Source organism: Hetaerina americana, unplaced genomic scaffold, assembly GCF_022747635.1.
Source record: "Hetaerina americana unplaced genomic scaffold, ioHetAmer1.1.p SCAF_1, whole genome shotgun sequence".
Lineage (NCBI taxonomy): Eukaryota > Metazoa > Arthropoda > Insecta > Odonata > Calopterygidae > Hetaerina > Hetaerina americana.
This window is the reverse complement of record NW_027286069.1, coordinates 25860940-25887635: the sequence shown is the minus strand read 5'-3', so window position 1 is coordinate 25887635 and position 26696 is coordinate 25860940. Positions and strand designations below refer to the sequence as shown.

The window sequence follows — 26696 nt, the reverse complement described above, 5'->3', positions numbered from 1 at the left end:
AAGAAGGCTCCGTAAATTGTCGTTGTCCTGAAGCATGCGCACTCTTCCCTCTCGGGGGTCACGTGGGTGAACGTGTTTTTGATCAATGGAAAAATTTAGCGGAAAAAATGATCGCTTTGCGACATTAGATACGATGTCGCGTTTCCAGTGACCTTGATCCTTTTTTTTTCGGGTCATTCATATCACGCGACGCCGGGGCCAGCTCGAAGGTCTGGTTCGCTGCGGGGGGGGGGGGAGGTGGAAGGGGAGATCCGAAAAATATATTCCCCCTTGTTTTAATTTCGCGTGAGCGTTTAATCGGCGCTGAAAGATCCGTCGTGAGGGAGAGTTGTGTCATTTTTAGACGGTGAAGAGTTGTGGGAGGGAGAAATATTGATGCTAAATTTGATGCCATCCATTCTTGTGTGAACTATTGGATATTGCACAAGTATTTGCATTTGTATTTTGCATCCCTCTTCGTTTTTCCCGAGCCCTCGGTTCGTCCAAGCTCCTTCACATGCCGAGGAGAGGAGGGATCGCGTTGATTTTCGCCAAGTGGGCGGAAGGGCAGCCTACTGCGGAGGGCCAGGGAGAAAGTCAAGAAGAAAATTCGTAGTAGTAGCTCGGGGCAAGGTTAACTCAAGGAAATATAAAAGCTCGAAAAAGAACATCTGGAATATTTCATGTCGTGGTCACTAGATGGTCAAGTTTTTATTTTATTATTTTTGTTCAGAATGTATAGTTCAAGTACAAACGCTGGTGAAGGTAAACGCTTGAGACGTTGAAATCAAATATCTCGCCTGCCTTCCCGTTATTACTAACAGTCTAAACGTACGAATTTATGCAAATAGTATCGCAAAAAATGGTGCTATTTCGGCGATCTCCCCAACCGGAATATTTTTATTACTCGATAGGAAAAAATGCACTAGTCTTAATCGCCCTCTTCCCTTAGTTAATGGCAAACGAACGCAAAATGCTATTTGCATGCATGTGTATATAGTTATTAAACGAAAGAGAGATCTAAGATATGAACGAAAGATAGGATGATATTTGATTAAATGCTTTTTTTTATCCTCATCTGAACTCAGAAGTCGATAATGGATAACCGGGTTCCGCATTATTTCGCTTCCACCCCTGGCGATTATCCTCCCACCCAGTCCCATTCCCCATTCACAACCACACCGAACCGTCCAGACGTAGGTCAACACCACCACAGGATGGTAGTCCCGGAGCTGCCCCTGTGCCAATTGTCCAGAGCAGACACTGCCTCAACTTCGGCGGCGCGCCAAGTTTCCCACCGGAGATATGAGGACGTACCGGCGGGAATAGCGGGCCCTGCGACCGAAGACTGCGAGGGCGCCTGCTTCCATTCCCCCGCCATCCCTCAACCGAACCCTTCGGCAAGGTTGACCCAACCGTTCGTCTCTCCCAATTACCACTCCCATGGAACACGCCGTCCAGCCAGTTGCCTGGAAAGTTCAACGGCCTCCGATAAGCGGGGCCACTGGAGCGCCCAAACTCCGCCGCACAGGCAACCCAAAACGAGGAGGACGCGCCACCACTACCGAGAGGAACAGGTGGACGCGGGGTGCATTGGAACCCCGCGGGAGTCATCCTTCACCGCAGTCATCACTCACGCCAGGGCCCCGCCGGTCGAGGCCCTCGGTTCGGCGACCACCGCGGTCACCCCCTCGCGCGACGGAGGTCTTTCCTACCCGGGGTCGGCCAAAAGCGACGGCCCTCGGATGAGACTGTCTCAGACGCCGGCCAAAAACTCCCCGGGCGGAACCAACCTCTGCGTTCGAACCCTTGGTAATCCCAGTGCACATTCCTACGCTCAAAACTGTGTCCACGAGGTTGCCTACTCTCGAGCATTGTCTCCGAACAGCAGGGCCATGTTCGACCTCTCTGGGTGCGGTGTAGAACCTACGGGAAGAGACCCAAGCAAAGCGCACTCCCATTCCGGAGACAAGCTTATTCAGAGGCATCATCCGTTTGAGCCACATGCCAAAGAAGTTCAAGTAATGCCTCAGAATACGTTCATGGTCGATAGTGTGGACTCAGCTCATCCCTATCTGAGAAGTGTGCGCCAACCTCCTTCAGACCTTAGACAAAAGAGACTAGCCAAAGATTTTATTCCAGGAACAGCCAAGGATTTAGTAAATTTACCCACTAATGTGCCAACCAAAATTCTCCAATTAGAGGAAGATGCACGAAGAAAAGACATGGGTAGTAGCTCTGTCCTAAATTATAATGAACTGGGTGATTGCCACCAATCAGCAGTCTCTTGCAGCTCCTCAGCTTCCATAAGGCCCTTAACCTCGTTTCAGAATTTCTCCTCCAACATTTTGCATTCCATATCAAAGAATGAACCTCACAGGAATTCTTTTGCTGGTAGTAGTCTCAGGGAAAGTTACGAATTGAACAGACATGTGGTTGCAGCCTTTGATGTCACAACTTCCCGAGGTGCACTCTCTTGGAATGTTGACCGCTCAAAAATGTATCCTACAGTTCAAAATCAAATTGATATTACTAATAGTGTGTATGCGTTTTCCCACAAAACCCTTCCAGAACCATCTAATGCAGACGTATATGATACTATTTGGCACATTGATAAGATGAAACAAGGATCAGCTCATAATTTTCCTGCCCACTCTTTTGCCCCCGGCTATGAAGCCAACTTAAACATCCATGCACCTCATTCAAGTCTTCATTACCTTGGTTCTGAAGAGGTTCAGTGTGATTTCACCAATACCAAACTTTCCATGGCAGTGCGTGGTTCAAATTGCAGAAAATTCACTTCCCAGACAATCAACCAACCAATCAATAGCCTCAAATCACATAATTTAATGCAACAGGAGTCTGGTACAATCTCAGGGACATCAGATAAATCCAGTGAACCAATAATGTATGTTTCGTCTGACTCAAGGATGCCGATTACATCTGCCGTCACTTTATCACTTAATGCAGAAAAGTCAATGCTTGTTGCTGGAAAAAATGAAGATGTCATTTGTAAGGAGAAAGACACTCGTACTAATCAGGGTTCTTCTACCCATTTCACCTTGACCCAGAAAAAGTACAGTGATGCATATCATTCTCCTCAGTCGCTCCCAACAGGACCTCAATCAGATGCTGAATCATGCAGAGCAGCTAATAATCCTCATAGTGGACATGATAGAAAAACTTCAGGTAAATATATGCATCAAGCAAATTCACATCCAATTCAATCCTCTGAATGTAATAATTCAAAATCCATAATTCCTACAGGTGGGGCACGTAGAAGGCGTCGTCATGCAGTTGGTCTCATTTGTGGTGTTTGTGGGGAATCTGCTAGGAGTCTTCATTTTGGTGGCGTGTCATGTGATTCATGCAAGGCATTTTTTCGTCGTGCTGTCATTGCTAAGGCATACCCATCTTTCCTTTGCGTTACGACAGGTCTATCTCCAAAGATCAGAACTCAAAAAGGCGAAACTAATAGTGTTGGAAGCGGTAAACCTTCAAATGTTTCAGGAGAGATGAATGTTTCTCCCATTAAAGATTCTTTCCAATCTGATTTCAGTTCAGCAGATAGTCAAAAACTAGTACAAACAGTGAATAACTCAGGGAATGCTCAAGAAACCACAAACTTTGCTTCTGAATCAGCTATTGGTGATGATAGATTAAGTAATGATGGTAATATTATTTGTTCAATTTCCAAAGCCAACATATCAGGAGATAGTGTATTGAGAGATGGAAATTCCTCTTTTGATGTTTCCTCGGTAGCAGTGAAATCTTTTGACAGTGAGGCCCAAAACCAAACACCCAAGAACACAGTAATTTTAAGTAAAAAGGGCAGTGATTTGAATTCCAGTGGAACTCAGCAAAATCACCCTGGTGCCCAAACAAAAAATGGACAAAATTGGCTTAGTTCAAACAAATTTGTGAAGTGTCCACCTATTACGGTAAAAACCCGAAAATACTGTCAAGCATGCCGTTTCCAGAGTTGCATTAACATCGGAATGGAAATAAGCTGGGTAACTCTGGAAAATGAGGCGCAAAAAAATGCATCAAATCAGCAAATGAAAAGTGATTTTAACAGAAAAGAGTGCAGGTTAGTAATACATTAAGCCCATTTGTCTGCATACCAAGGATTATATTTCTCATTCTTGCCATTAGAATGCCTGTAATGCACACTCCGTTATATGTTAACTTCTACTAATTGCAAGTTAAATTATAATTAACCATTTAACTGTTAAGATTAACCTTGCTTCTATTTTTAAAAACTGTAATATTTTTATCTCTGTTAATTTCTATACCTAAACATATTACTTTCACATTCAACTAGCCTAGTTAAAGAGCTTAATCAGTAAGGCAACCAAAAATGTTTTTCCTAGGCTGTAACCACTTAGACGCAGTTATCTGGCAATTCCGGGTAGCAGTTCAACATTGTCCTTTATTCTTGAGATAACTGGCGAAAACACAGCCAAAACATGACTGAGCAATTTATGCCTAACTCATAGCAGTTACAATGCTAGGCATAATATTTTTAATATCATTTTGGTTTACAGGTCAGAAAATTCAAGCAGGAAAAATGAAGGCACTGGAGGTATACCTGACAGAGAGCACAAAAAGATGGTCAGGAATGTTTTTTTCATATATTTTCAATATTTATGTTATCTGTTGAATGGGAAACATTCATACTCAGTTTTGTTCATGATTTTATCTTGGCTAGTAAATATGAATAGATAAATTGGACCAATGGTACAAAAAAATGAGCTAATATGAATTGTCATGCATAATATTACACTACAATTTTGAGGCTTGCATTCTTTGGTAATTGCTGAATTGTACATTTTTGACTAACTTTATTTTAAGTATGCAACTAGTTTCACTAAGGTACATAATTTATGTAAAGTATTTTTTAATCCAAGTTGCATATAATATAAAAGTATTGATGAAGTCCAAATGTTGTATTTGCTGAAGATTTGTTTTAGTTACTCTAACATGCAAAATGTATTTGAAATATGAACATGATTCAAATTCACCGTATTTGCATTTTCAGGATAAAGAGGGAGACCCTGATCTCAGTAAATACTTGACAAGGGAAGAACAAAAACAGATTGAAGATCTGGTTGATTTATATCGAAGTGTCTTTTGGGGTGTTCCAGAACCTTCTTACCACCGTCCTGCTTTAATTGATTTCCCACCTCCATTTGCATCAAGCAACTCAGAAACTGAGATCTCACGGAAAACTTCATGTGATAGTAAGGCAACCAAAAGTAATTTACCTGAAACTGAAAAGAGTGATTCTGATCCAGCAACAGAAGCTCCAGTCCACTCGTCAAATTCAAATTTCTCTCAAGATTTTGATAATAATGATGCATTGGAAGATGAAAATCACCGGCCTAGCCTTAAATGTAATCCTGAAAATCAGTACACTGATTCAGTGAATGTTAGGATGGAAAAAAGTCAGCAAGAAGATTTATACATTGGCATGCCATTAAGCCCACTTAAAGAGGTGAGAGTGATTATCATTTAGCCAACCCCATTTTGGATGACCTGTTAATACTAGTATTTTTGTAATAACTTGCATAATATTGCTAGGGAAAATAAGTTTGATTTGGTCCTTATTGTTAAACATGTGAATGTGCTTTCTATCCCTGGTATAATAATGACTGAAATAGATTGGTAGGTATTATCTTCAAAATATTTCTTTTATGCAGGCAGGTCTGGGTCTGTAGGAAAGATAAATTGAAAACTGCATCTCAGAGCAGTTAGACCCCATTCATAGCCCACATGCAATACTAATTAGGAGTTAAAATATAGTCCATGATTTTGTGTGAATGGATAAACCTTTCACCGATTTTCAGAGTGACAAGACACTCCAACCGCTTGAGTCTAAAAGCAAAGTGTAAAAGTCATTTGTCTTGACCGGGATTTGAACCTGGATCCCTAGTTATCCAGCTGAGTACTTTAGCCAATTATAATACCAAAACATCCTCTAACCCTTGGAAATTTTAGGGACTTTATAAGAACTAGATGTTATGCTAATTATTTCTTTTATAAAGCCTTTTGTTTTGTGTTTTCGTAATTGGTACTAGATGCAGGGGATGTGGTAGTCCATGTAGTTCACACTAATGCCTCTGGGCATTTGCAATTTCATTCAAGTTGTGTGATGTTTCTGGTATCACATCTTCCTGGGAAACCATTGGGGATGAAACTGTTGCCCCCCACCTATGCAAATGCTGTTAATCTGTGAATTTCACTCACCATTTAAGGCTTAGTACTAGGTGAGTTTTCCCTCACCTATAAAAAAAAACTTCCGGGTTGACACCAAAGGTGGTTTTTGGTGGAGGTAATCCAGCATTGAATGATTTAGGTAGGGTGGAAGTGATTCCCTCTTAATCAAATGGGTGTCTTCTACCAGACCCCTCCAGAGATGTACGTGGGTGCTTTGTTTTATATAATCTGACAATTTTCTAATTTTGAATTACACGCCTGTAAAAGTATGACAAAATTTATTTTCCTTATAATTACTTAAAAATGAAATGTAAGACAATGAAGATATACCTAGTGGAAAAAAATTTTAGCATTCATTTTATTAACTTGAATGCTCTTATTTGAATTTAGTTTAAACCTCAATGCATCATATCATTCAAACAAAATATTACACTCTCAGACCATGAAAACCATATGATTTATATTATTATTGCCAATTGATACCATTATTTCCTATGTGAACAAGTAGATTTTCATTTAATATCCTAAAAAGTTCTATCTGTTAGCAAAATAATATGAAATTAAGTGAAAGCTAAGCATACGAAAACATGCAATGGCATCAATCTAACGTCTGAAATTTTTAGAAAACGTATTTCATGGATTGAAATAAATTTCTTGAAAAGGTATTTCATGCATGGAAATATTTTTCCAGGAGCATCATTTCTATGTCACCTCTCAAAAATGTATTCCTTTTTATGTTACATATTTACTGTACCTATACAGCATTTTTCAAGTTCTCTGTAACCTCATCATTTTTCACTGATGTTTATTTATAGTTGATAATTTTAATCCTGCAGGGGGAAAATCCAGTGCTTGGTATGCCTGTCAAGGAAATAATGAAATTGCCTAAGGATCCACGCGGTGTGAATATGTTCCGGAAGCCTCTGATAAGACGCCCTCGTCCCTGGTTAATACAACAGCTTATGGGCTACACACTGCGTTTTTCAAATATAATTTTGAAGCTCCTTAAAAGTGTGGGAAGATCATTATCAGCAACGGACAGAACAATACTCCTTCGACAAGGAATGACTGGGCTTACCTTCTTGAATTCTGTTTTTACTTTCGACACAGATGATGAAGGGTGGCCTGAGGTATGATTCATATTATCATTAGTCTGAAAAGAGCGGATCTGTATATGTTGAGAGTTTATACATGTGTAGGCATGTAGTTTTAATTTAAGTTGTTTTTTTGCTCCATCTTCAATGCTTAAAGTACTGAGTTTGACAGCATATAAGATATACCCTCATTTTAGCAGGGCACACACACAAAAGAAAAAAGGTTTAACAGTCCCCATGTAAGTATGGGTAATTTCTTTAAATAAATAATTCCAGTTAGTAAGGAGAGCACATGCTGTTTTCTTATGACCAGTTGTGACGGATTATAATTCAGTTTATTCAATATCTAGCTTGCATCTCTTTCAACGTCGCAGAAGCAAGCAACAGGATATTTACATCATATAATAGCGATGAGCCTAATAATAAATATAGCAACTATGACATTCTTCAATTGAATAATAAATACTATATATAAGTAAATATAATAATCTAAATGTAATGGAGTCCAAATATATAGTGCTGACCATCTATTTGGACTCCATCAAAATAATATTCAGTATTGAATGGCAACCCATGGAGTTTGAACCCTCACACATAAGACTTGGGTGTTTTTTTAACCAATATTTTGGAAAAAAGCCACATCTTATATCCCATCAAATATGGTAGTTATAGTTCTGCAAAATTTGATGACTCATATGTAAGTACAGATTTGGCAATAGCATACTTATTTAATAATTATAGTACCAAAATACCTCATATCGTTAACTGGTCTGCAAGTTTTATCAAGAAGTTATTTGATATTTGACCTTTTTGTGATATGGATGAGATAGGGGGCCTTAATGGCCATCAGTGTGGTGGATAAAGACTTCAGCAAGATATCAATTTTCAAAAATTACATCTTAGGAATAAACCAAATCTTCATCAACTTCTAATGGCAATATCTTGCCATAATACCCCCAACTCTCCATTCATTACTGCTTTCTTCAAGTAATCATATGGTGTGAATTCCATCTCTTGCTTCAAGTTTTTGAAGATTGCAGCTTTTTGTTGTCCTCTTGGTTTCTTTACAACCATACTAGATACGATAATACTTTAATACATGTCCAATCAGTTTTCCCTTTTTTGTTCTGTTGTTTTCAAAAGCAATCCATTTTCTTTCACTTGCTCTAAACATTTTTCATTGCTCTTTCTATCTACACAATGTATTTTCATTAATTTTCTCCAGATCCACGTTTCCATCGCCTCAAGCTTGATTCTTTCCACTTTCCTGATGGTTCATGTTTCATGTCCATATATTAGGAAGCTTAAATGTTTTGGTCAATATTTTCCCGGACTGCCTGTGTCATTATTCACTCATCAGTTTTTTGTTTTGATAATCTCATTTTGCTTAGGCTAATCTTGTTTTAATCTTTGCCCTGCATTATTTTCATGTTTTAATAATGCTGCATTTTTCAATTTGATCTATCTTTTGGAAACCTGGTTTAAATTTACATCTTTCAAAATTCAAATTTCTCGGTTATTGACCTTCTAGAGGAAATTTTTCTCAAGTGGAAGTCAGAAATGCAATGTTTAGGCGAATTTGGAATATAAATTTGACAGCTGGAATCCACCAAAGGGACCAGTGAATGGTCTTTGTATAAAAGGTAATATTTCATTAATGTCCACACAGATGACATAGTGGGAAGAGAGGAGGGATGTAATCGGAGATCATACTCCTGAAACAGTTTTAAATAACTTAAAAAATTCAGGCAGTTAGCACCAAAATTTGTTTTATTTAAGTTTCTCATTATTTTATATGTTGTGGATTTCCCACAACTTCAAATGCAAAATAATAAATTTTAAGCTGATGACTATAATTCTGTAATTTGCCGTTGCTTTGTTTCTTTCAAAAGCCTTTCGAATGCTTAAAATTCGAGGTATGTGCTATGATGCCATGCTATTGAAGGTCTCATTTTAGAGTATAGTTGCTGCTGCATTTGTTTTTATTATTTTTATTTATTCATTATTTCATCTTGATATTTTACAATGGTAGAATATAAGATATGTCATATAAAAAATGGGAAAATGTATGCATACAATACATGGTTAAAAGAAAATAAATGGTTACAGCTTATTTGATGGTTACTTCCTAACAATGCATTTATTTTCATTCCCAGTTATGTAAACTTGCAAAAATCGCCTGCAGAAATTTCTAATTGGTTTTAAAATAGATTAAAATGATTTCCACTTGTGTTTTTCATATGTTGTAATTAGTTTCCCAAATAATTCAAATTCAAAACTTGTAGATGGTGGTTATATTAGATTCCAAAAATTATTAACCAATTCTTAGTGACTGAGATGCAAGAGCTAGCTTTAAAAAGTTTCCAAGGCCATGGAAGCATTTCAGATTATCACTAATCTTAACTTTGAATCGGTATCAAGACACCAAAGTATTAATTTTTAATATTACAATACAGTGATATTTCAATTAATCATTTTCTTAGACTTTCAACCTTAATGGGGAAGATGGCATAAGAGGGCCAATTAAATGTGTTCATCGGAGGTCTTATTTATTGATGAATGAATTCACATGGACAATAATTCTTAAAAATGCAGATTCTTTATTTAGTCTGATTTGTTCCAAATTTTTACAGAGAGTATTCCCACCCCTGCCTTTGGTGCTGCAAGATGAAGATTCAGGCTGTGCATCTGATCAACCTGACTATCTTCAGGGCATTACAATGCATTCAGATGAGGTTGCTTCTGTTGTTGCCCCATATGTATTGGAGCATCAGCTGACATTCATCCGTGGGATGAAGGTATTGGTTGGGGATGACTACACTTCTATGTTTTTGTTAATGGTCATCATGCTCTTTGATTCAACACAAGAAGGCTTGGAACAACCTCAGACTGTGGAGAAAATACAGGTATGATGTGAATAAATCTAATATATATACACACAATTTTTTTTAAGGTTTCCACTAGTGGTATTGATAACATGGCATTGTTATAAATCCAAAAAGCACACTCAGGGAAGCTGACAAAATTTATTCATTAAATATTATGCATATTTGGTCATTTATATTTTTATTCATGAATTATGTGTTACACCTAAGGCAGATCACCTTCCAATAGCGAACAATTCAGTGGCAATTATTTTCCCTGAAGCAGTTTGAATTCTGAATCTCAGAATCTGGGTGCTTCTCATAATAAAGTTGCAGATTTTTTTTTAAATTTAATAATATTGAAATTCGGGAAATGAAATAAAACTTAATTTAAATGATGAGACAAAATTGTCTCTTTACAAAAATAAAAATCACTCACTTCAAATGAAAAGTTTAATTCAATGTATCGTTGTAAAGGTACGATTATCTATCTAAACTACTCTGTTTAGTAATCTGTTGATTGAAGTTTTTCTTTGGCATAATTCCTTGCACTCAAATTGCTAGAGATTTCAGTGTTTACAAGCTTGTTATATTTTTTAAAATTCATTTCATTATCACATTGCACTGATAACTTGAAGCTTCCTAACATGGCCATCTTCATTAACTTCCTCTACACCACTGTTGCTGTCAACAATTTTCTCTAATTCTTAGAAGTCTTCTGTATCTGCATACCTCTCTCCCATGGTCCTGTACTGATTGTTGGTTTGAGAGGGCCCTCAACAGGAGCCCCAAGCACGTAGATCTTTGAGGTCATTGTGCCAACCCATTTTTAACCTGCCTACCACATACAGACAGGGGACAAGAGCATTATGATAAAGGTATGGAGGTCACCCATTCAACCTCCATTCAGACCCAAAATTGCTTGACTTAAGTCATCTACTGGGAACTGGTGTGTCATCGTGGCTAGGCCTCTACTTCTTAGTCATGAATTTAGTTCTTCCATGATCACTTGAGCAATAGTCAATAGTAATTACTTTCTAAGAGCCCTGGATTTGCTTAATAATCGCATCCTGAGAAATCTTCTTTGATGTGCTAGTCAACACTACTGCTTAAGCATGATATTTTGTGAAACTTAGAATACTTTTAAACTTGCTTACCATGCACAGCTTACTCTCTGAAATTGCCATAAAAAATTATGCATGTTTAACATGTTGTTATGGTGTCCAGCCTGTTTTGATGGGACCTGGGAAAATGAATCCATATTCTTATCCCCTCATCTTCCCCTGTTTGGGCCAAGAATGCTGTTAGGACATGTACATCCAAGTTTAAACCATCAAGCACATAACTTCTTCCTGAGTTGTAATTTTCCTTCTCTTATTTTAGCAGTAAGTTTTACTTGCTTACATGATCACCCAAATTTATTTTGAATTAGAACAGTTTTTTCTACACTTCTGTGAATTTAGTTCCCTGAGGTTTTGACAATGTCCAATAGCAAACCAGAAGCCTCCCAGAAGCAAACCTAGATACTAAATTAACAGGTTCATTGATTAAAGTCTTTACTCTTAATGTTATTTCCCCGAGTAAGTTATCACAGATGAGATTAAAGGCTAATAAAAACATTCTCTTGGTAATCACTGATGCATTCTTTGGGATTAAACTTGAATTGTTTGATCTTATGTAGATTCTTCTACCCCGGGGAAATTTCTAAATTGACAAGACTGACAATGATTTATAATAGTTTGTTTATACTTTGTTATATGTTTAATGTGTTTATAATAAAACAAATATTTATAAATTTGTTACTTTTATGCTATTGATAATGTTGTGAGATAATTTTAAGAAAATATTATTTAAGCCATCTAACATGATTAAATAAATGCTTACTTTCATCTAACCATTAGATTTGTCAGAGCTTCAAAGTATTTTAGTTTATTTTATTCCATCTATCAAAAATAATGTGCATTGACCAGATTGAATGTGATACTGGTGATTATGTATGTGGTATGTGGAGTCTATTATTACAGTCAAAGCGATACATGGTTTACAAAGTTAACATACTTATGTATTTAATTGTACTGTGGCATTAACTGCAGAAAATGGATCGTGTTAAATTTCATTATATAGAAATTCAATGAAGTATGTTAGGACCCACTCTACAAATAGCATGGTCATAAATTTTGCATGCCAAATAGAAATGGTTTATGGTAAAAATATGTTTCCTACACTTTTTACGTCTTAATTGTAAGTTACTTTCAATATCATTATTAAATGATACTTCTTGAGCTATGCTTTCAGATATTTTCAGAATGGGTGCTTGGTTTGAATTGCATTAAAGTGAAAACTTAATTTTTTGCATTCATGAAAACATGAAGAAAAAATGTGTTACAATTAAGCCAGGTCAAGCAACAAATACTTCATAATATTAAATGGCCTACTCGATTGGTCCTGGAGGAGATCGCGATTGAGGAGATAAGCATAAAGTTTGTGTAAACACATAAATGCTTATCAAATGCTGAGATTTTTTTATCCTGATGCATATCCATTAAGATATGTATATGCATTAAGATAAAGGTATTAGGACAGCTGTATTAATACAAAATGTTTTAAGATATATGCATCCAGATATATTTTTCTTTAGATGCACCACATTACAAGGCCCATGATTTTTTAATGGAACTTCGTCATGAAGCAAATACTCAATGAATAACCTTTTTCCTTTCAGTTCCAGCATCTTGACAATTTTTATTTTCCCACTAGTTCCACATTTTTCCTTTGCCCCTCACAAAAATGTAAAAAATGGCTTCATTGTATTCTATTGCCAGGATGCATGCTAATTAATAGTCTTTTTTAGTTCCTCAACTTATTATGTAGTTTTGATTCACTTTTGCTATCTAATGCATTGACCTACTTTACTTTCATGCTAACATGAAAATCTACTGCCCACCAGGGAAATTACACTCATCTACTGAAGCAATACATCGGGTGGAAGTTCAAGAATGGCTCTCCACCAAATCCTGGACTTAAGCGGCCATTTAACTTCACAAAACTCTCATCTTTGCCAGAGGACATTAGCAGTCCAAGATATTCCACCAAGAGTGATAAAAACACAGGATATACAGAAACAGAAGTTATAAATATGTTGGGAGATGTCAACAAATCATTCAGTTCAAAGGATTTATCAGGGACTTCAGAAATAAATGAAAAAAGAAGCAATTATGTCGGAAAAAACATATTCAGGTTTAATAGACCAGAAGGGATGTATTACAGCCCTCCATATCCTCCTTCTCCTGAAAATCCCTCGTCCATCTTCCCTTTCCTCATAAGTAGGATGGCTGACCTCAAAGAGCTAGCTCATGGATACTCCAGTGCTCCATTCCTGTTACATGGAACAGAAGTGGATGAAATTGCTAAACTAGTGGCTAGGATTGAAGTTTTCATGTCTGACATAATAGCCACTGAACCAGAACAAGATTTCCATGACAAAGGAGGCAGTGGTGGTGGTATGGGTGGAAGCGGAGGAAATGAAGACACTGAATATGATGGCGTGGAACCTTCAACATCCAAATCGGACCAGAACATTTGCAGTGGGGGGAACATGGAAAGCAAGAGCTCAGAACAGATTTTTGACAGCAGTAGTCTACAATATGACAAAATCCCAGATAATTACAACACCAGCTGGGATTGTATTGATGGACAGGAAATGGACTGGTACAGCTACTCCAGTGAAGATAACTCAAACAGCGTTAGCTCTCAAAATGCATTGAGCATTGGAAGTTCTTTTGATGACATAGTTGGAGTCTTAGAAGGTGATGAGAAGGAAAAGTTAAGGAATGACATTGAGTTTGGATCAGAGAAGCTATTTGAGTCTCTTGAAACATGGGATAAGGCAAAAAAACTTCATGAAACTGAAGACAATTTTATGAATACTTGTAGGGACAACAGATCTACAGATGGGGAGAAGGGAATGAATACATTAGACTTAAACAGGAGCATGCATAATGTAAAATGTGAATCAACTTATGCTAAATCTGAAGTACAGCCAATGAAAATTGCACAGGATGGGCTTCAATCTGGGGAATCATTTAGTCATGCACAGTACCTGAAAATCACCAACACTGGAGTTTATACTATGGCCTTACAGACATATTCAATGGATAATCAGTCATTTAAAGGAGAAGATGATGGATGGGAAATGATAGCTCACAGTGCAGGAGTTGATTCAAAAGTTCAGGTTGAATTGAATCCGTGCAAAGAGATACACAGAGATTCGAACATGGGCCACTGTGAAAATGACATTAAAGACCAAAGCACACTTTTCTCATTTTCAGAGAAGTCTGATGATCAAAGGGCAGAGAGAAAACCTACTTCTAAAGGACTCATCACACAGACAAAAGACTTTCACCTTCCCCTTTCATCTAATAGTTCATTTAATAGTTGTCAAAATGTAGATGCAAGGCAAGAAGACCATAACCATAGTTTTTGGGATCGAATAAAGGCTACAGGGAAGGCATTTTTGGGTTTGGATTCCCCTGGATCCACAATATGCCATAGTGGTTACAGTAAAGGAGGGAGCAATGTCAATGAGCATATAATCCCGCAAGTCTTAGATGGAGATCTAGAGAATTGGTTGAATCCATTGGAAAGACCAGATTCAAATTCCAGTGGCTATGTTTCCACTGTACCCTCACCACCATCACTATTAACTGTCCAAAGAGAATTTGACACATATGACAGCGGTGGAGATTGGGAAGACCTTTTCCAAAGGTTGTAATAGAGAACATAATGCATTATTTGCAAGAAATATGAAGGGGACTGTTCATTATGACAGCTAGAGTTCCCCTGAAAACCTGCAAGTCGGGTGCAGCTGTGAGGTGAACTACACATTCCTTTGTTTTAAATGTGAAGTATGAAGTCTGCTTGAAAAGTTCCAGAAGTATATTTTTGAAATTTTTCACATGTACCTGTGCCCTAGTAATACTTATTTACTTCCAAGTATTCACCTCCTTGATTGATGCACCCCTTCCATTACCACCCTTGCGGGCCTCTTTTAAGATTTCACATAGGCTCATCTGTGAATTGGCTATATTTCTCTGATATTTGCAGTTGTCTGAGGTTGTCATTCAAAGAGGTTAAAGTCCACCAGAGTGTGCTCATTGAGGGAGTGTGGTGGTGTTGGTTTTCATCAAAAATTTATAAATCATTAGTGATGTGAGAGCTTTGATCTTGTTTCAGAAGTTGTGGTACAAACTTTGCAGCTATCAATAAAATTCTAATTTTTGTCATAATAATGTCATGACTTAAAACTATAGTTATGCCTGTACTGACCATACACATATTTTACAAATTTGGAGGTTGTTGATGGCCATGCAGAACTCATGTAAGCATCTGAGTGTTCAACATTCACAGCCATTCATGACAAATAGTATCGTACATGTACTAATCACCATAAACTGATATCATCATTTCACTAATATCTGTAAGCATCATCCTGAGTATGAAGCTAAACTTTAGAGATGATTCACTCACTGCCCATTAAAAATGGCTGCCTAAGATATTGTAAAATGTACTCCATGTACATGTGAACAAACAGATGTAGGACAAGGAGGACCAAGAAAGCAAAAGGAGGCTTACTGAAAACGATATAAGTACACAGTAAAACTCCCTCAGTATTTCTAAAATGTCATGCTGGTGCTCTATTTATGGAGTTATAGAGCTTTTTGAACATACCTCATATGTGTAACTCATTTTTGTTGTGATTTTAAAAGAGTGAACTAGTATCACTAAGAATATTTTGAATGCAAATTTGATGGGAATACCAAATGGTTTTATCCAATTATTTTTCATACTATAAATTTCATGAGTCACACACAACTAATCAGTGTTACAAATGCTCAGTGTGCATTCAATTATCCTTTCATTGTATACATAGATGTGTTGGCTATGCTCATCTGTTCAAAAATCACCAAGTAGGATAATGTCTAATTAATTTATTTCAGTTGGTATGCATTTATTAAATAAGACTTGTGAGGATCAAATATGTTTTTTTTTAATATGATTAATAATTAATGCTTTGCCAAGCATAATTTTGGGATTTAAAGAATTTATTATCATTCATAGTGTTGTTACTGTACAGATAAACTTTGTTGATATTTGTTGTTGTTTTCGATGGTTGTTGTATCACTTTAAGCTCTTGAGGGTTTTCTCACAAAATGAAAAGAGCAAAGAATGTATTAATCTGGCAGGTCATATTGCAACCTAAATATTTTCTGTCAAGTATTTTGTCATTAAATGTTGCTTGTTATCTGGAGTGGTGTACTTTTTTAAGAAAACTCATTGATTCCACATTTTAGTTTGGCTTAACACTCATGAATTTTCTTATCAGAAATGAATACCAACTACCTAACTGAAGTGAATTGCATTTTTGTCCCCATATTGAATAATGAGCCAGATCAAGATTTTACAGAAAGGCAAGTAATCAGTCATGGCAGCATACCATTTGAAACTTTAAAAGCCTGACGGAATGAGACAACTTTGAGCTGGACCAGTCTAGTCAATCACATTCATAAAAAGCTACTAGGTCTGAAGATGCAGTCAAATACTATTCTCGTCCCATTATCTAAGGGGGTATTATTGTAAATTTCTCAAATTACAGAATCATCAGATCTCCATATAGAATCCTACTAAGGTCATCACAAAAGCACAATTAAGTTGAATAGAAAATAAAAGAGAATGAGAGATGACCAGTTACTATGCTGGTTAGGTGTGCAGATGATGAAGTACTGGGTAAATCAGATCTATGACAGAAAGAATTTAGAAATATGAATAAAACAAAAGCTATAAGAGTTCGTAAGATAGCTGTTGTTAATTTATTATTGGAATGGAAATGGGTAGAACAAATAAAAATTTAAAAATAATTGAGTAGTTTAATAGCATCGTCGAGTTGTGTATAAGAAACATGATATCAATGGGGACCAACATTTGAAAATGTGCAAGGATCATTTACCGCAATGAGAACATGATCATACATGAGGCAGATTTACTAATTTTGTTACGTAACATGTGGTTTTATATGGGTTTTAAACTTGGACTCTGTGAGGATGAATGAAGACAAAGTATTTGAAAAGATTTTTAATGAGGCTAAGAAGAAGGCAATAAGAGGAAAATTGGATTTAAAATGTGAGCAATGAGGATGTTTTGAGGAGAGGGGAGGAAGTTGTTGAGGTTAATAAGCCATCTTGGATGTGTCATATATTTCACAAATTGGTGAGAGGGGTGGCACCAGCCGTAGAGAAAGCTGGTTGATTTGTTGGTGGATTTATTATGGAAAGAGTTGCGGATTTTATTATTACTATGGAAAACAGTTGCATGTTCTCTTTTGGACAGAACTATCTTACTCAAATGACCTGGTAACATGATCATTGTGACCAATATATTTATATAAGGTATTGAATAAAAAGAAAAAACCTGGAAAATCGTATTGGCAGTGGCTGTAATATTTTTTATAGAGACATAAAACTGATTTAACATTATTGATAAATCTCAAGACGCAATAGTTGCAAGATAATGCCATTGAAACTATCTAGAGTATGCCAATGTTTCACTCTATACACTACTTAAACATCGTCGGGCAACAGCCATCATCTTAACCCTTGTGTAAATCTTTCAGCATGGCTGAAATCGTACCGTAGATAGGATTAATGAAGGAAGTTGGCTCGGATGCAGCTGCAATTAACATATTCATATATATGCTCCATAGGCGGTGGTAATGTCTTTCGATAATTTATGTGCAATCAAATGCGAGAATATGAAGAAACAAATTATAATTCGCTAAGACATCCGTCTCGTTCAAAGCAAATGATTATTGCTCAGTGAAATTCCTACATTAGTATCACTTCTGTGCACACCGGCGAGTCATCTCAAGTAGCGTCATTTTATAGCTTCTTTGGATCAACGCAACATCATACAAGTACGATCCGATACATTCCTGATTAAATAAATCCATAAGATTTTACAAACAAGCTAACTAATAACTGCAATATTTCCAATTAATTTAGTTATCCTTTTATTAATCGTCGAACGTTGAAATGCTCTCCCAAACATGAAAAAGTAAATTTTACGGTTATGTGAATATTGATTTATCGTAAGTACAGGATTCAGCATGAAGACAACGATTGCCAATTAATTCTCATTTAAACCAATTTGAATGTTGTCCACTTTTCCGCAACGTTAACTGAGGATAAGTGGATAGATAGTTCAAAACGATAACTAATTGCTTTCGAAGATTTTAAATATGAATGCTAGATTAAATGAAATTAACTAAAATATGAGACAATAGTATAAGAATATATACTTTAAAATATATCATTCTGGAATCGAACCATGAACGGGAAATTGAAAACGTACAATAATCTTCAGAATTCTCATACAGTATCAATTTACTATCGGATGTTTTTCGAAAATGGCAACCTGATAATTAGTTTTCAATAAATATCAGGATAAAAAATCGCTTCAAGTAACTATTAATATCCATACAATTTTCAGTTAAAGATTTTTATTTCTTTTTCCGAGGAAACTTTCCGAGCATTCAGAGCACTACTGCTTCCCACAATGCCATTGGCCATCATTTGGCGTAGTAATATTCCACGGGTAAGATGTACACTATTTCAAGGGGGCCGAGTAAATTTGTCGCTAAGACGAGGAGAGGTATGTCATGTACTGAGTAAATTCCTACCCAACGCTACACTGTCAAACTAGTCATGCGTTTACAATTGCGAATTCATCTAACCAAAAAATCACCTGTATGCTTAAAAACAAAAATTATGTTACGGCATTCTTTTCTCCACGGCATGATAGGTCTCCCGCAGAAGTTGGAGAGGCTGGATACGTTGCGGGATACCGCTGCAAAGAAGGGCTGTGAATTAGAGGAGGAACAAGTAATGAAGTGAGTACGAATCATAATTTATTTCTTTGTTTCCGTATCTTGAATATTGTTGCGCATTATTTAATCATATCCATTGATAAATAGTGTTATTTTGCTCCTTGTTATTCATTCTGCTGTTCATAGTTTAAAAAATATAATAGAGGGAAAAAGGTTGAAATTTCGTCTGCTTCGTTTGGGAATGTATTGATTTGGATATTTTTGGTAATCATGTTCAGTATAAACGGACTTGGTCCTTTCATCACGATGGTCACTCATTTAAATGACCTTGCTTTTAAATAATTGACGAACTAAAATGTTTCTCCCCTCTCATGAATCAATTCAGTGGACCGAAGCCTGTATTTCATATAGTCAATGGTAAAAGGTCGGGCCCCAACCAGAGAGCACAACAGGAAGTTATTACTCCGCAGCACGAAGATTTGATCAAATTCATATACGATTGTGAGTATTCAGGTACACCACTTCTGAATATAGCTCTCATACCGCCCTGCTTTTATTTTGAATTCGTTTTTAGAACATGTATTTAAGGTGTATATCATGATCATAGTTGCAGAGCATTGGTGCAGTTTGCGCGATGAATGCAGCTTATTTTAAGGCGTTATATAAATTCGTATTAATAGTAGTCATAATAATTGCTTTAAACAAACTTATGGAAATTCTTTTGTCTAGTTTTTTTATGCTTACAATCTTCTTTTCTAGCATGGAACAGGGTGTGTAAGGAATACGAAGAGGAAGGTGGTGATAATTGCCACGGTATGTTTTAAGACTAATTGTAATTTTTCTCGAGGTATACGTTTCAAAAAAAGTTGTGGGAATTGATTGATAGCTTAAGGGTGCTATATCCTGAGTACAAAAAGGAATTGTAGAATTTCTATTTCAAGATGTCTCTGAAGTGAACCGTAAGTCTGGAATGAGGGTTGCAAAGGAGGGTATTGGCATGGTTAACATGGCATTGAAGTATGATTTTGGAGACATGAAACCCTGTACAAAAATTTAAAATTCTTTAGTAATTACTATTAAATCATAGCCTAAACTTCACTGAGAGATATTAGTAATCATGTCTATTTGGTCCTGGAGAACATATTGGCATTGAGAGTACCTTGGTGTTTTAAAAAATAAATTAGGTGAACACTTGCCTTATTCCTTTATGCATTTGTTTCAGGATGATTATTATGTTGACACAGTATCATTGGCAAAAATCTTTGGGTCTCTTTTTTGAAACCTATTGATGAATTCAATTAAAATGTTGCTACCTCTAGTAATAAATATACCTTGGTTTTGCCACAGCTCTCCCTAATTTAGTTGTTGTCCAATCTGATAAAGTCATCTTACTAGCTGTTTGACATTTTTCACCCTGCTTATTTTAAATCCACTCTGTCTCCTTTTAGAAGACATTAACGTAAGTAACTGGCAGTGTTAGTTCAAATAATGTCACTCTATATCTCCCTTAATATCCAATTTACTTGAGTATTTTATTTATTGCTAATGGGCCTGTATTATCTCAAGGCCAAATTTATGTTGCATCCAATTTTATTGCCAGCCCATTTTATAGCATTTCTTAGCATCAAAGTGTCAGAGGGCTTTAGAAAGGTTTAGAAATGTTACCTGCTATATTGCATAGATGAAGTATTTTTTCCTATTCATTGACATATCAAGTATCTACACCACTGATTTCTTCTACTTCTCTGGAAAATTAAATGAATTAGTTTGACACATTTGGTGTAATTTGTGACCTTTCATTATAATGGCACTGGAAGAAAACTGTTTATTTGTCAATTTTAATGTAGAATGTTTTTGAATAAAATTACTTGATGTACATTGTGTGTGTCAAAAAGCAGTAGAATGAATTAAGGAAAAAATATTTATTGCAGTTCAAAGTACAAATTACTAAAAATCTTCAAAATAGCACCCTTGTGTATCACCGATGCGCCTCTGCCAGTCAAGGTACCCTTTTTTGAAAGCATTGATGGGAGCGTTGTTCAGGCACCTTGTCAAGGTTTCTTTGATGTCATCCAGCCTTCCAAAATGGTTGCCTTTGAAGCTCCTTTTTATTCTTGAGAACAAAATGAAGTCCAATGATGTGACATCAGGGCTGTAGCGGGGCTGGTATAGCATCACCACCTTGTGCTTGGCCAGGTACTCTGTCACCAGGGAGGTGGTATGTGAAGGCATGTTGTCGTGGTGCGCTCTTTAAAGTTGGCGAAGATCTCTGTCCAGTTGTATTGCACTCTTTTCCATAGCCCTTTGAGGACTTCTACGTAAAACTTACTGTTAACTGTGTGTCTCTGAGACACAAGCTCTTTGTGGATGATGTCTTTGTGGAATGAATTGGAAAAGATTATGAAAATAGTGGTATTTTTTTGATACACAGATCCTGTTGTGGAATGGGACTAAATTGTTGTTGAGATTATCTCAAATAGCTTATGTGTACTTTTTCTTCCTCTTTTAAATCTTAGGTTCTACTTCAGTTATCTACTATGAAGATGGAGAACCAAATGGAGTCCTCCAAGGTACTCATTTCAATCATTATTGGTCAATATATACACTATGGTAGTCAGTAGAAACCTTTTTCTTTAACCCTCGTTGTACCAAAAGTATTCAGATGGACATTCCCTCAGGTGCCACTAATAGTGATATTTCGGCAAAAATATTAATCAATTCACTGTATGTATTCATGTATAATTTTCCTCGACTTTTTCTGAGATTGAATTTAGACGGTCGAATATGTTAAATCACTTAAAATTTTTAATCTTACGATATTATCATGCATAAAAAACCATAAATACAAGAGTCAACCCGAAGGTCGGTTTGGGAGGTGATCATAGAGTTCACCCAGTACTAAGCCTGACAGCGTGTGTAATTTTACACATCAGGTACATTATTTTTTCAAGCATAAGTATAGCGGGTAGCATGCCAGAGTTGAATTTAAACTTGGTTGCTAATTCCAATGATGAAGCTAGTTGCTAAAAATCAATGTAGTATTTGTAGTTTCATAGTAGAGTAATAATTTTCAATTTACATTGAGGAAGAAAAATGTTTTTTCATCAATTAATGTTTTGCAATACACTTAAACCTTTCTTGTCAGATATTTTAAAATCACAGTTTTAAAAACTCATTTTAAATAAAATTAATTTAGAGGATAAGAAAATATAAATTTTAAATTAGCATTATTTTTATGCTGGTCTGGAGATATATGTATTGCAGATAGCATTCCAGGGAAGAATTTGAACTTTGACTATTATAATGGTGCAACTATTGAGTGAAAGTCATTGTTGTGGTTGAAAATAGTTCTTAAAAAGATATTTCATAAGTGATAACCAAATGTTTATTCTGTGTGTTATCTGAAGACATTCTAAATTGGTGGTTGTTATAAAAAAATAGTATTTTAAATAAATGTAGATCCGGAACAATAAATCTGAAGCTAAAAAGCAATTTATGGAATTGACTGAAAGGTGCAATATTTCAGCGGAAGGAAAACTTGTTGGGGGGAGGGAATATAATAGGAGGAAACTCATCATGGGGACAGAATGTTACAGTATACCAACAAACTTCAACCTCCATTTCCTCCTAAATGGAGGTTTTTCCACGCAAGTAAAAAACCCAATTGAGTTAATTTAAAAAGATACAAATTTGACTAATCATCCCGAAATGTTTTTAAAAGTATTCGTGTATCCTTTAATAGCATACAGGCAAGCATTGGGCACATTCCCTGCATTTTTACACTAATAAACTGGAAAGTAAGTGTTCCAAATTAAATTAAACCCAGCCTTCTCTAGAGATAAAACATCTCCAGCCATGATATCTGAAATTTACCTGATTTTTAACTAACAACAGAGAAAGTTGTGATAATAGACATCGGATAAAGTATTAAATTAAGTTAACAGTTAATTTAATGTGTTTACTTAATTTAAGTTAGCCAGTGCTACCTGTGGTAGAAGTAATGTTTGCCAAAATTGCAGAACTGTGGTCTCAATATGTATCCTAATTAAATAAAATTGCAATTTATGTTGTCCTTTCCCTCACATAGACATACTTTTAAGAGTCCCCGACTTCTCTTAGAGGGGAAAAAATTAAAGGTATATCTTATGTAATACATTGTCATAGGTTATAATTTACAAATGTTTTTTGTTACACTCTTGACTAAGTATCCATTTTCAGCCAGCTGTAGGTTTGGTTCTAGAAACTAATTTGAAGAAATGGCAATTTGCTATTTAATATCTTAGAACCAGTACTACTCTGTTTGGAATTCCTAACATGTATATTTCAAGGAAAAAGTTAAAAATTTTCTAAAAATAATTTTGATTAATATTTCTAAAATTTCCCTGACAATGTACTTTGAAGACACACTAACTAATGCTATTGATAAAATGCTTGGAAAAAACTATTGAATTTCATCTGCTGTCACAGTTAGTCAGTTTCTCAGGATCACCATAATTGAACATGGAAAATATTTTTTGATAATTTATTTAGAATAGTACCATTTTGCAATTGATGCAAAGGATCATGCCTTATAATGCAAGTGGTTTTTCTAACAGTCTAATATAAGCCTTTAGGAATGTGTTCTAAGTGAGCAGTAGATAAAAATTAATCAATGCTGACAAAAACTTACATATGAAATGTTTTTTTGCAGATTTTAAACCATTCGACCTTGAATCATGGTGGGGGAAACGTCTTTTCAACAACATCACCAATTCCATATAATAAAAGATATAACTTAGGAGCTAAAGGCAGGACACCAGCATATACAGCCTGCCCTGGATGAGTATGAATGCATAGAGATTGCATCAAGACTGGATGGTTTGTGTGCGAGAGGTGGACCCTGCCTGGAGCAGTTGCAAGCTGCTGATGAGGTTTATTCATGGCTCACTTTTCATTTGTAGGCTTGGCCTAAGTTTCCCAAGGCACATAACCATCGCTGTGTCCAAGCAAATGTAGACTCCCCTTAAGACGGCAAATATTTCTGGCCACCTTGACTATTACCGGTAACATACTGGTTTAAACAGGGTGAGCAATGATTGCAGACATAAAGGACATTAGTTGCACATTGATTTGAATAGGCAATAGAGACTCGGAGGTAGTTGGACATATTTGTTCAGTGGGGAAGAATCTCGTGGCATCAGACAGAGCTGGAACTCTGCACCTGCACACGTAATCAAAACCATTGTCTATAATAAGTTTCCATCCTCTCTCTTGCATAAATCAATGGACTTTTTTGTCTCAACAGTAGACACATCAGTAGCCACATTAGCATTTTTTTCTCGTAAGGTAAATTATTTTGGGCCATAGCTATGCACGATTGAACGTGCTTGCTTTTGATGCTGCCAAATGGTGCTAGAGTTCCCAATCCTCCTTGCCATGAGCAAGTTGTCCAGTTTTATAGCAAATGTTTAAAATGTATCATTCCAGTCATATATTTTTCATCTTGTGAGGTTCGTAGTCAATGAACTGGGCACAAGGTTTTTATTTCTGCCTTGTAATCTAGGTAGACAGATTTATCATGTACATAAATTTACCGCAGTTGTTGGTAAATCTAAATAGAATGTTGGATTCCATGCTTTTGATATGTATGGCTGAATTGCCATGCTGAGAAATGATTTGGACAATATTTGTTCTTACTCCCAGCATAGTGTGACTCTGCCAAATATCATAAATGCATGGTGCTGGCAGCTATATTGTTTGTATTAATAGACAATGATAGGTTAAGTAATCAGAGGTTGATGTGGAGTTGCCTGTTGATTGTATGTCTTTTATAAGAGCCTCCTACAACCTTTGTCCTATATTCAATTGTTGAATATATAGAGAGATAAATTGTTATTATCCAGTGAACCTGGCATGTTTGTTTTTTTCTATTTTTATGATTGGGTGTGTTATGAGAGGGAGAGAGTGAATAAAGGAGCAATTTGTAACCTCTTTGTGATTCTTACCTGTTCCTAACCTTAGTGGGCTCCATTGCTTACTTTAGACATAGGAATTTTTAAGCAAACTTCTTAAACTTAATTCAGCTAGCTGTTTTTATTGTACCCTGAAATGGGAAGAGTTTTCGATCATATTCCTACTTGGCCACCAAAAACCAGGTCATTGTAAGTACTTCAAAAAACATATTAACTTACTGATTATATTAGGAAATTTTTCTTTTTTAACAAAAATGGGTTGTTTTCCTAACAGATTGATATAGCTACTTTACAAATAATTAAGGATTGTTTGTCTTTGAACGAATTATGTATTGTATCAACTAGAAAGAGATGGACAGTTACATATTCATACAAGGATAGTTTCAAAGGTTTGTGGAATCACCTGATGTCAGCACTGGCACAATGAGTTTCCCCACGTGGTAATAGGTTAGCAAGCACATATCCCCTCGGTGCTCTGGAGATCTGTGATGTGGATGCCTCTCTGTTATTGTAGTTTTAGTGTAGTGATGTAGTTGTGTAATGATTTGTGAAGATGGATAAAATTAAAATTCCACCATGATCAAATACTGCAGGAAGAAAGGTATAATAGTAAAGGAAATACATGCCGATTTTGGAACACCCTGTGGGACTCAGCTCAATCTTATTCAACTGTTGCCAAGTGGACAAATGAGTTTGGATGAGACAGCTTAGATGATGATCTGCGTAGTGGTCAGCCAAAATATGCCACTACCCCAGAAATTATTGCAAAAATGCATAAAATGGTCATGATGGATTGTCAACTGAAAGTGCAAGAAATTGCCGAAGCTGTAGGAATGTCATCTGAACTGGCATATCACATTTTAACGGTGGAATTAGATATGAGAAAATTATCTGCGAGATGTGTTCCATGGCTCTTGATGCAGGATTACCAGCGCATTGGAATTGAAATTTCTGAATAATATTCGACCCAGTTTTAGAGCAACCGGCAAGATTTTCTAAGCTGGTTTGTGACTGCAGATGAAACTTGGCCCAACTGCTATACCCCAGAGAAAACCAGTCAAAGCAGTAGAAAAATGTTGATTCAACATCACCAAAGAAAGCAGAGGCAATACGGTCAGCTGGAAAGGTGATGGCTTCAGTTTTCTAGGATGCGAAATGGATTCTGTAGATAGGTTATCTTCCCACTAGTCAAGCAATTACTGGGCAATACTATGTTCACCTCCCGGACCAACTACATCAAAAGATTCATGAAAAAAGGTCAGGTTTTGGCAAGGAAGAAGGTCATCTTTCATCCAGACAATGCACATCCACACAGTGTTATTGCCATGGCACAAATACCTGAAGTAAGATATGAATTGTTGCCACACCCTCCTAATTTGCTTGATTTGGCTTCATCACAATTCCATCTCTTCCTCAAGCTCAAAATTTTCTTCAGTGGACAGAGATTCTCTTCAAACTAAGAGCTAACAGCCGAAGTAGACAGGTATTTTGCAGGCATGAAGAGGTCTAATTTTTTAGATGAGATCAAGACATTGGAACATTGCTGGACCAAGTGCATTAGTGTACAAGGAAACTACATTGAAAAATAAATAAGTTTCTCTGAGGATAGTCATTTATTTCTATTCCATTCCGTGAACTTTTCAAATCACCCTCTTAAATAATCTTTGAAACGTTATTGAATATATATGTTTACCTCCTTTTGAGCATATGA

At 36.2% G+C, this 26696-nt stretch overlaps 2 protein-coding genes across 2 annotated transcripts; both read left to right on the top strand.

Moving 5' to 3' along the window:
- Positions 1-1717: 1717 nt before the first annotated feature.
- LOC139689439 (uncharacterized) lies at positions 1718-16390 on the top strand. Its single transcript, XM_071586563.1, has 6 exons — positions 1718-4069; positions 4527-4593; positions 5021-5476; positions 7035-7328; positions 9926-10198; positions 13104-16390. The coding sequence occupies exons 1-6, from the start codon at positions 1725-1727 to the stop codon at positions 14925-14927; spliced, it is 5259 nt and encodes a 1752-aa protein (XP_071442664.1). The 5' UTR covers positions 1718-1724; the 3' UTR covers positions 14928-16390.
- A 2384-nt stretch (positions 16391-18774) lies between these two features.
- On the top strand, positions 18775-25000 carry LOC139689430 (MAPK regulated corepressor interacting protein 2). Its single transcript, XM_071586554.1, has 6 exons — positions 18775-18859; positions 19010-19097; positions 19420-19535; positions 19794-19847; positions 21551-21604; positions 23725-25000. The coding sequence occupies exons 1-6, from the start codon at positions 18808-18810 to the stop codon at positions 23793-23795; spliced, it is 435 nt and encodes a 144-aa protein (XP_071442655.1). The 5' UTR covers positions 18775-18807; the 3' UTR covers positions 23796-25000.
- The last annotated feature ends 1696 nt before the right edge of the window (positions 25001-26696 follow it).

Bases quoted from the DNA above. Each gene is read 5' to 3' on its own strand.
- LOC139689439 (XM_071586563.1), top strand. From the start codon at position 1,725: ATGAGACTGTCTCAGACGCCGGCCAAAAACTCCCCGGGCGGAACCAAC. The intron at 4,070-4,526 runs GTTAGTAATACA...TTTGGTTTACAG, and splicing joins TTTAACAGAAAAGAGTGCAG to GTCAGAAAATTCAAGCAGGA. The intron at 7,329-9,925 runs GTATGATTCATA...AAATTTTTACAG, and splicing joins ATGATGAAGGGTGGCCTGAG to AGAGTATTCCCACCCCTGCC.
- LOC139689430 (XM_071586554.1), top strand. From the start codon at position 18,808: ATGTACACTATTTCAAGGGGGCCGAGTAAATTTGTCGCTAAGACGAGG. The intron at 18,860-19,009 runs GTATGTCATGTA...ACGGCATGATAG, and splicing joins TGTCGCTAAGACGAGGAGAG to GTCTCCCGCAGAAGTTGGAG. The intron at 19,848-21,550 runs GTATGTTTTAAG...TTTAAATCTTAG, and splicing joins AGGTGGTGATAATTGCCACG to GTTCTACTTCAGTTATCTAC.